General features: G+C 35.0%; 1 protein-coding gene across 2 annotated transcripts; it reads right to left on the reverse strand.

Moving 5' to 3' along the window:
* Positions 1-3,775: 3,775 nt before the first annotated feature.
* LOC103944115 (tyrosine-sulfated glycopeptide receptor 1-like) lies at positions 3,776-6,111 on the reverse strand. Of its 2 annotated transcripts, XM_048582668.1 has the most exons (2): positions 5,273-6,111; positions 3,776-4,837 (listed from the first exon to the last, which is right to left on the reverse strand). In XM_048582668.1, exons 1-2 carry the CDS (start codon positions 6,063-6,065, stop codon positions 3,834-3,836), a joined length of 1,797 nt encoding a protein of 598 aa, XP_048438625.1. In that variant the 5' UTR covers positions 6,066-6,111; the 3' UTR covers positions 3,776-3,833. The 2 variants fall into 2 exon arrangements, with proteins under 2 accessions (XP_048438625.1, XP_018504361.2); XM_018648845.2 differs by having other exon boundaries at positions 3,776-6,111.
* Positions 6,112-9,778: the final 3,667 nt, after the last annotated feature.

The raw sequence follows: 9,778 nt of genomic DNA on the forward strand, positions 1-9,778 counted from the left end.
TTTGAATTAATCAGATTTTTTAATTTAGTTCATTATTTAATAAAATAATAATTAAGAAAAACTAGTTAATTAAATGATGATTGTGGTATACGATGAGTCTTTTCTCCTTCATTTTCTTGGGTTTTACAAATTTTTCAAATAATGTGGCTGTCAACATCAAATATCACCTAATGTGGTATAGAAATATGATATAAAAATATAGTATGAATAACATTACTCTTATAATATGTATCAGATGCTAGCACCCTTTTAACTCTAAGTGAAACGATAAACAACAACAAAGCCTCAAAAAAAAAAATAAAGAGATTGGTAAGAGTTCGAACCTGGGTTGCCGAGAACTGGATTCAGTTGCCGTAATCACAATCAAGTTAAGCACAGAAACCTTTCCCATATAAAAGCATTGCAATTCACTAAGTGATTGTTTGGATGTGCTTTTAAAATGATTGAAAATGCTTTTAGAGAAAATATTTTTGGGTTCTAAAAGCACTCAAAGTGTTTTCTGAAAGAAGCATCAGCTATGTGTTTCCACGAAGCACTTTAAGTGTTTTTTTTTCAGGATTTACTTGCATCTTTACTAAAAAATGGTTTTAAAAACATTTTCACCAAAAACGCTTTCAGTCATTTTAAAAGTACATCTAAACCGAGCTCTAACATGATGAACCTCCACCTAAAGATGCCATGAATACTGCAAACCGATCTCAATGCACTGTAACTCTTCTCCTCTCTTTCAGATTATTTCAAGCTCTAACCAAGAATAGGGCTTAGTTCTGAAGAGAGCACACATCTGTGAGAGCAGAGGTCACAATATATATAGACACATATATCTCATTCTCATAACTCAATAAGGATTCCTAAAATCTAGAAAACAACTTATGACTTCTAATTCATATCAGTTTAACGTCAAAACAGAATCCTTCATTAACAAGAACTAAGTAAACAACTTCTCATAAGGCTTTCTTATACCAATTGGACTTAATCACCCGCTGTCAAAACATCCAATCTTATGTTCATACTCTAACATTGAGACATGGGGTTGCTTCAGGCTTGCCAACCATAGGATCCCACCGAGCCTGATGGCAGAGATAGAAGACTGTGGTCAGATGTTTGCTTGATCTACCCATGGAGATGAAGATACAGAACAAAGATGTCATTGCTGGTAGTGGCTACGTGGCAGCCAGCAAAGCCAACCCTCTCTATGAGGCTTTGGGTCTTCATGACTTGGGAGTTGGGATCATCTCAGGCTGTGCATAGCTTTTGCTCAGTTGGATGCCTCTTCCCACCAGAGGTTGGTTTTTTTGGCTCCATTATACTTACTTCTCCTCCATGATATTCTAATTAATTTAATCTACAATATGAGAAGGAGGGTTGGAACTTTAGTGCAGAGGGGAAGCATTCTGTTGTAGCCATTTTGGGTGTATGTGTATCACGTTCATTATATTTTAATTAAAAACAGATGTGCATTGGTAATCTATTGACACCATTGATATCCACACATTATCAATTGCATCTCTTTAACTCTCCTTATCAAGATGATGTCAATGGGTATCTCTTATTAAAACAACAGGACTTTTAGAGAGCTGAGCTAATCGAACGAAATCGGAACTCACAGCCTTGGAGAAATTAGACCTCGATCTCAAGAAATCATATGCCAGGCGGAATCCCATTTACACTATCAAGTCTCTATTTCTTGTCTTCATTTACTCCAGCATACAATGATCTGCACAACATGATGGACTCCTCTGTATATTAAAATACTGCTTTTTAAAATTAACCTTAAACTTCCCTGCCTAGTGCCTACTTAGTCTTCCCATCATGTTTTCTTTTGAAATTAATTGAAAGTTTGCTTTGTAATGAAAGCTTTTAGTCGACACCACCGGCCAAGACCGAAATCCGTTTTTTTTCCACCTGCTACTAGATTAGCAACAGTAGTCAGTAAAATTGATATGCCATAATGTCCATTTTTGACAAATCATTCATTTACTAAGACACAAGAAATGAATTAATAAGTCGATCCCATACTGTGAAATATGTACGTTTTGACAAGGTATGATTATCAATGACGGAAGCTTTATCCCTAACGTGGTCAATTAATTAGGTATCTGTCCCCCCTTACGTACCCTATATCGCTCTCATTCCCAAAATCACGGTAGGTAAGCATATGCTCTTTAAGCAAAGCCAAGAAGAAGCATAACAAAGATAATTATTTCATGTAATAGAAGTTATGACAGCTATATAGTAATTAGTTTCTTACTCGCAGACGTGCATGTTTCGCATGGGTGTTATATAGTATGCTTTTATTTGCATTGCAATGACTTCAAATTCGTCTTTATTTCTTTAATATTTTGGTCCTTGCATTCGAAATGACACTGAGAGCAAAGAAACAAGAGACCTACATAGGACTAAAGACAGACTAATTAGGGCCCTTTAATTTCTTTTTCCTGGTTAAAGGGTTTGGTTTAATTTTTTGGAGACATGCAAAGACAAATTTGCAGTAATTAAACAAGATCATTAGTTCTTATAAGTAATTAAAAATGATAAAATAAGGTAAATTGTAATTATCATAGAGCTATTCATACACCCATTTTTACTTTAACACCCCTTTGTTAATTTTTGTCATTTGATATTTTTTTAATTCATTCGATTGGACGACAAGAAATTGAAAGAGGTGTGTGTGAGGTAAAAATGGTTGTGTGGATAGTATCACTCTTATTATATCATTATTGTTGTTGTTTTTGTTTGATAAGACCTCGGGTGCCCCCTTCCTATATGGGACTTGTGGATACAAATTTCTTTCTCCTTGTTCTTAGACAAAATTGCACCTACAAAACAAATAACACCTTAGGTCAAGGCCAAGAGCCTCACGCTCCCACGATGAATTGTTGGGGGGGTGGCTTTGGCCGAAGAACCTCTTATGCCAATGTTAGAATTTTGAGGGAAAAGTGTTTGAAGAATTTTAAGTGTTCAGCAAGAGTGAAGACCTAGTTTTTTAGAGAAAATGAGGTCAAATATCTAGTGCATGGCCTGTCCCTTTGGGAGAGAAGGTGACCGGCCTCTTGTGTATTTTTTGGTTGTGATTGATAGTTTAATTAGCAATTAATGGATTAATTAGGCAATAATTCCATTAATTAACCAATTAACATAATTTAAAAAGGAATGTTTTGGGACTTACCTTGTGGAGAAGATAGATGAAATAGATTTTGAATAAATACCTATATTGGGTACTTTTGACTTAATTGAAAGATGATTGTCCGTTGCTTGCGCGTATGAATCCCGATGTGCCTCAAGGGTATTCTTGTCCTTTTCATCCAAAGATCCACATGTCGTCTTGTGATTATTTTTTGCTCCACATGACTTATTATTGTTGTTTTTAAATTTTGGGATTTGTCAAGTCATAATTTGGAGAGAAATATTAAGGAGACTCTCAAAATTGAGATGATCTCTATGGATTTTCTGTTACCTCATATTTTCAACACAATGTTTCCTAATGTTTAATACGAAAATTAACGTTAAATTGTGAGATGACAGAAAGTTCATAAAAAATCTCACTTTAAGAGAATTTTCTTAACATTTCTCATACAACAAATAAAGCCACAAGGAAAGTGATGAGGGTGGGAGGCTTTTCCAAGACATTAAAGTTTACTCTGGTTCTTATTTAAGTTCCCATGCAAGAATGCGTACATATATTTTCCTTATAAAGCTACGTATAACAAATATTCTAATTAATATGGTTTTCAATTCAAGTTTAATTAGGAAATGACTGTTGCCATGCAGCAGATATTTTGTGAACCGGTTAATAAGTCATTTATTTATTAAAGGAAATACAGCATGATTAATTAGCACACGAAGCGATCTACAATATTGGAGAGAAATTGAAAATATGCAAATCGCCACGACCTGCTCAAAGCTAAAGGACCACAAACTCCCCAAAACCCCAAAATGAAACCAAGAGACACTGAAATATGAAGCCATGGAATTCCATTCGCAGTGTCATGTACATCTTCCCGGTTCTTAGTCGTATCACCTGGACGCTTCTTCTGGCACTCATTTGGAAGCGGGAAACCGCAAAGTCCTGGGTTACCCTCAAAGGCAGTGTCATTGAATCCTTGGAGCTGAGTGCCTAATGGTATTTTGCCTTGGAGGTTATTGTAGGCAACACTAAATGAAGACAAGAAATGAAGACTTGACAGTGAGGCTGGGAGTTCGCCCGAAAAATGGTTTCTTGAGAGGTCTAACCTCTCCAAGTTTGGAAGGTTCGATATTTGGTTTGGAATGTTGCCAAAGAAGTTGTTGAAACCAATATCTAATTCTTGAAGAAGTTGCAATTTGCCAATCTCAAGGGGTATTTTGCTGATTAGGCTGTTGTTCCTGAAGCTGATTCTCTTTGGCAAGTTGGATATATATTTGTACTGTAAAAGAGTTGCAGACCCATTAATGCTTTGGTAGTAGACGGGCAACTCAAAATCACCATGGCCTGTTTGATTTTCTTCCCATTTTGTCACGAAAGCTGGTAGTTCACAAAGCTCCTTCGGAAATTCACCTGAAATGAAGTTATTATTCAAGTTTAAAAAGGAAAGACTTTGAAGAGTCACCAACCAAACAGGTATTGAGCCTACAAGTCTGTTAGAAGACAGATCCAGCACCTCCATTTTCTCAAGCTTCGACAGCCATATTGGTACCTTGCCTGTCAATTGGCACCTTGACAAACTGAGAACCGAGAGATTTTGGAACCCAAATGAATCAACCATGAGATCACCATCTGGCATTTCTTCACCAAGAAAATTACTTGTAAAAAGGAGTACCCTTAAACTTTTGGAATCCTTCAATATCTTCATTGCCCCTGTGACATTGGTCAACCTGTTATTGGAAAGTGAAAGGAATGACAAGGATTTCAAAGAAAGAATCTCATGTTGTATTTGTCCTTCTAGATCATTTGAGCTCAGTCGAAGTGCTATCAAGGACTTGCATGAGTAAACGCTTATTGGCAAGGGACCGGTGAAGTTATTATTCTTAAGGTCAAGTTTAATAAGTTTAGTAAGCTTGGAGAAATTAAGCACAGAAAGATCTCCTTCGAATCGGTTGTAACCTAGATTCAGTTCTGTAAGGCTTGAGCAATTCATCAAAGATGTAGGCAGATAACTCTCTAGATTGTTAAAATGAAGGGTTAGGATCTTCAATCTTGAGAGCTTCCCAATATGGAAAGGAAGCACACCACTCAGGTGATTCAAGTAGAGATCCAGGATTGTGAGGTTGGTAAGATTGGAAATATTCTCACCAATGGGTCCGGAAAGCTTATTGGAAGGCAATGAAATTTCTTCAAGTGCTTGAGGATTGTGGATATCAGTTGGAAGTGTCCCCAGTAAGTTATTAAAACCTGCACGAAAGAGCTCCAACTTTGAACAGTTACCAATTCCAAGTGGGATTATGCCACTGAACTCATTATGGGAGAAATCCAAGAGTCTAACCGAAGAAGAATAAAAACAGATAGAGGACGGTATTTGGCCTGTAAGGAAATTATTGCTGACATTTAAATTGCTCAAATTCCAGGCACGCTGGAGGAACGAAGATGGGATTGTTCCGTTGAATTGATTGCTGGATAAGTCCACCAATCGGATATGACTTGATGGTAGAGATAACGGTACTTCTCCAGAGATAAAGTTGTAGCTCAAGTCAAGGATATGAAGGCGACTCAAGGACAGGAAGAATCCAGCTTCCAGGTGACCAGAAAGTATATTATGGGAGAGATTGAGGTGGGAAAGATGCGTGAGATTTCCAAGAGATGGAGAAATGATTCCTTTGAGGCGTTTGGAGGGCAACAACAAATGGGTGACCCTACCAGCCATATTGCAAATAATGCCCTCCCATCGACAACAATCTTTGGAAGACCAGTTTAAACTAGAAGAAGCGATATCAAACGAAGACAAAAGAGAATGTTGGTCTATTTTGCTGCATGCAGCATGGGTTGTAGAAATAATACTTGCGATAAACAAGAGGAAGAGGAGGACATATGAATTAGTTAGACGATTAGGCTTCACTAACATGGTTCTCGTTGGAATTGCCATTGACATATAAGTACGTTAAGACTTCTCACAGGTTTGTTATATATAGTGCCATGGTACATATGTAGATATTGCAAGCAAAGAACAATATTATATTCTTGTACAATGCATTTACATCGTGGCATGTCAGCTTAATGATTATGCTAATCTAGTACCAGCTGGGGCAGCATGTGAGATGTTGGTCTTGGTCTGTGGTTTTGGTCGGAAGTTTCAGTTTCAAGAATACCTGATGGACAAAGAGGCAGCAAAGAAATTAAGAATAAATTTCAATATTCAGAGGCCTCTGCGATGAAGAAATAAATAAAATATTTGATAACTGGGATTGCACGATGGATGCTTTTTGAGATCAGGTCGAAATCTCCCCAAGATTTGATAACGAAAATTATGCTAATCATTTTCCAGCCTCCTCTGTGTAGGTCATATTCCTCTGTGTAGGTCATATTCCTCGGTTCTTACCCTTTTTATTATAATTCCTTCATATTATTCTTCAGTAGTTGTATGCATTGAACACGGTTCTGGCATTTGTATATCTCTTTCTAATTACATATTTTTAGTTGTATGCATATTTGTAATGGCTTTGTCATCTTCGAGTGTCGGCTAACACGTATTTACCCTGATATTGAGGGATATAGTCACCCTTGGATTCAATTATAATTAATTCATTATGTGGCTAAAAATAGGTATTAATTTTTCTAGTTATGTATACAAGTATATCTGCCAGACATTATTGTTGGAAGTTCAAATAAAAACATGATGTCAATGTTTGTGTGCGGCTAGATGTCAATGTTTCTGTATTGGCCGAAATTGTGGACTGCAACCAGTGGAATAATGCAGAGTGTGTGTGCAAAAGTCTCTAGGAGGATCCTCTCTGAATCATCTTTATGAGGATTTTAGAAATCTTTAAATTGTATCCGTTTATCGTATATCTTACGATCAGTTTTCGTCAAGTACTATTTATATTTAGTTTAAAATAAAATTATTTAAAATGATTTCTAGCTATACAATGTACGATGAACGAAAACGATTCGAAGATCTCCAAAATTCTCACAAAGTGAATCATCATTCCAAAAGTCTAAAACTGCTATACTGTGTGTGCAAAGTCTAAAGCTGCTACACTGTGTGCAAAAGTCTAAAGCAGCTACTGTGTGTGAAAGCCTAAAGTTGCTTCATGTGATTTAAGGGATGTAAAGACTTTTGAACACATTCATTGTTTTGCATGTGTTAGTCTTTGTTCTGTATTGATTATTATGTATAAGTAAGCCTTCCCGTAAGGTTTTATCCCATTCCCATTTTCAGCAATAGAGTTGGAACTCTTTTAACATATCGAAGTGTTTGTTATCACTGAAGCTTCCTGCTTCCTCTCTCTCTTTCTTTTGTCCAATTTTATTGAGAATGCAAGTGAGAGGTGTGACACATAATTGGTATTGAGTTAGTTAACTTTGAATACCAACAATTATTGGTCAAATCTGTTTTGTGCAATTGGAAGGACAGAATTTAATAAAAAGTGTGATATTCACACATTTTTTTTACTTCTTACACATCTTTTTAATTTTCAGTCTTCAGATTAGATGAATTGAAGAAAATCAAGAAACATAAATCAACAAAAAATACGTGAGAAGTAAAAAAAAAAATTTGAATAGCACACCGCTTTAACAAAAGAAACGGAAGTTTGAAAATGCTAAATGAGAGAATCTGAGGTAGCTTGTAAAAAGGGAAAAGAACAAAGTATATATTACTTTAGTATTCAGAATAAACATGAAACATGTGATTTGACCCGGTGTTTTAAAATATTGGAAGAAAAGAAGTGCAAAACTGATAACCCTAGCTAGTTTCTAGGGCTAAGTTTCAAGGTTCTTTCTAGCATGGGCCCAAAGTGGGACAAAAGTTGGGAAAGACTTTTTCAAATTTAAGATCATCTTTAAAAGACATATCAAATTTAAAATTTAAAATTTAAATTTAAAGGTTTGCGTGACATTTTATTATTTTTTAAACTTTTGATTTTCAATTGATATGTCAAATTTTAAGCATAAAATAATAATTCATATGTACTTTCTTTGCATTGAGAATGAAAAGAAACAAATGGATAATGCTTTAAACCAATAAAAAATTAATAAAAAACATTTAATAATTAATTAAAATTTTGAAGATGCTATCAAATTTGGCAGCAAGGGGAAGAGATGTCAATCCATGTCATGACACATCAGATTTGATTTCTCGATTGAAAAACATTAATGCTGTCTTTTGTTACCGTTATTGCTGATTTGGACAATTTGACATCTTATTTGGAGATGCCAAGTCTACTTTACTTATTTTTTTAGGAAAGGGATCCTCTCTGGATCTCTTCTATCAAATCCACCAAAGTTGTAAATCTGGACTTTTAAAATTGATAAAACGGTTAAAGTTTTTATAACTTTTAAAATGAATCTTTATTTGTAATCATTTAATCAAATTTCAAAAATCTAGATTTGTATCCTTAATAAATTTGGTGGAAGAGATATGATCCATTTCCATTTTTTAAACCTTCAAGAAGCAAAGTCAATTAATTGTATCAGGCTTTTGATTCGCCCAGCTGTGTTGAACTCCTTTTCGTTTTCAATTAGGAGATAGTTGTCCATTAACATCATCTTGAATCATCCAATGCACGCGTGTATTTTGATTTCAATAATATTATTTATATCATGTTTTTGTACCACATTTTCATACAATTTTAGGTAACATTTGATGTGGATAGGCACATCATTTGAATTAATTAGATTTTTAAATTTAGTTCATTATTTAATAAACTAATAATTAAGAAAAATTAGTTAAGTAAATGATGATTGTAGTATACGATGAGTTTTTCTCCTTCATTTTTTTAGGTTCTGCATATTTTTCAAATGATATGGCTATCTACATCAGATGTCATCTAAGGTGGTATAGAAATGTGATATAAAAAGATGGTATGAATAACATTACTCTTTTGATTTTCTGCAGATTGGTAGGTACACCAACTCAATAAGAGATTTTTTTTTTTTCCTAATATAAGCGATGCTGGGAAATGAAGTAATTTTTGTGTGCAGAAGTAAATACTCAATGTGAAACTAAAAGCACAAAAGAGGGTAAACGATTAAGTAGAAACCTGCCCCGTTTTCATTCTTTGAAATCCATATTTTTTTTACTCCGGCAACTTTAATACTCCTTAGGAGACTCCAAAGTCTTGAGCGTGCAGTGTAGACTTCAAAGTCTCTATCTTTATTCCAAAAATTTTAATGCTTTTAATCAAGGAATCTGGAAGAACTTAAAGGTTAAAAAAGATGGAAGAACTCAAGGAATTTTACAAATTAGCAGCAGCCTTCAACCTTTTGCGATTCTGCAAGTTTCTGAATGCATTATTAGGTATGTTTTCTTCAAATTATTTTTCTTTAGGGTTGAAATACCATTGTTTTCTAATCTACCCGTACCTTAGTTTAATTATTTGGTTCTTTCTTGTTTAATTTTTCATAAGAAAGAAATATTATAAATTCATAATGGGAAAAGCGTTACCTGATGAGGAATTTGTTACCGAACGGGTTCGATTACATGGAATACCCTTTCAGGTTTTTTACAGTTTCGGGTATGGAGAAAACAAACGGGTTCAGTTATGGGAATGGCACATCCAAACCCAATCTACCTTGTTGCCATCCCTACCGACGTGGAACTTTGACCTTTCAAATCTTCATATACTCTCTCACATGTGGCAAAAT

This window comes from the organism of the source record quoted next, unplaced genomic scaffold (assembly GCF_019419815.1).
Source record: "Pyrus x bretschneideri cultivar Hongxiangsu unplaced genomic scaffold, Pyrus_bretschneideri_v1 Contig19, whole genome shotgun sequence".
Taxonomy (NCBI): domain Eukaryota; kingdom Viridiplantae; phylum Streptophyta; class Magnoliopsida; order Rosales; family Rosaceae; genus Pyrus; species Pyrus x bretschneideri.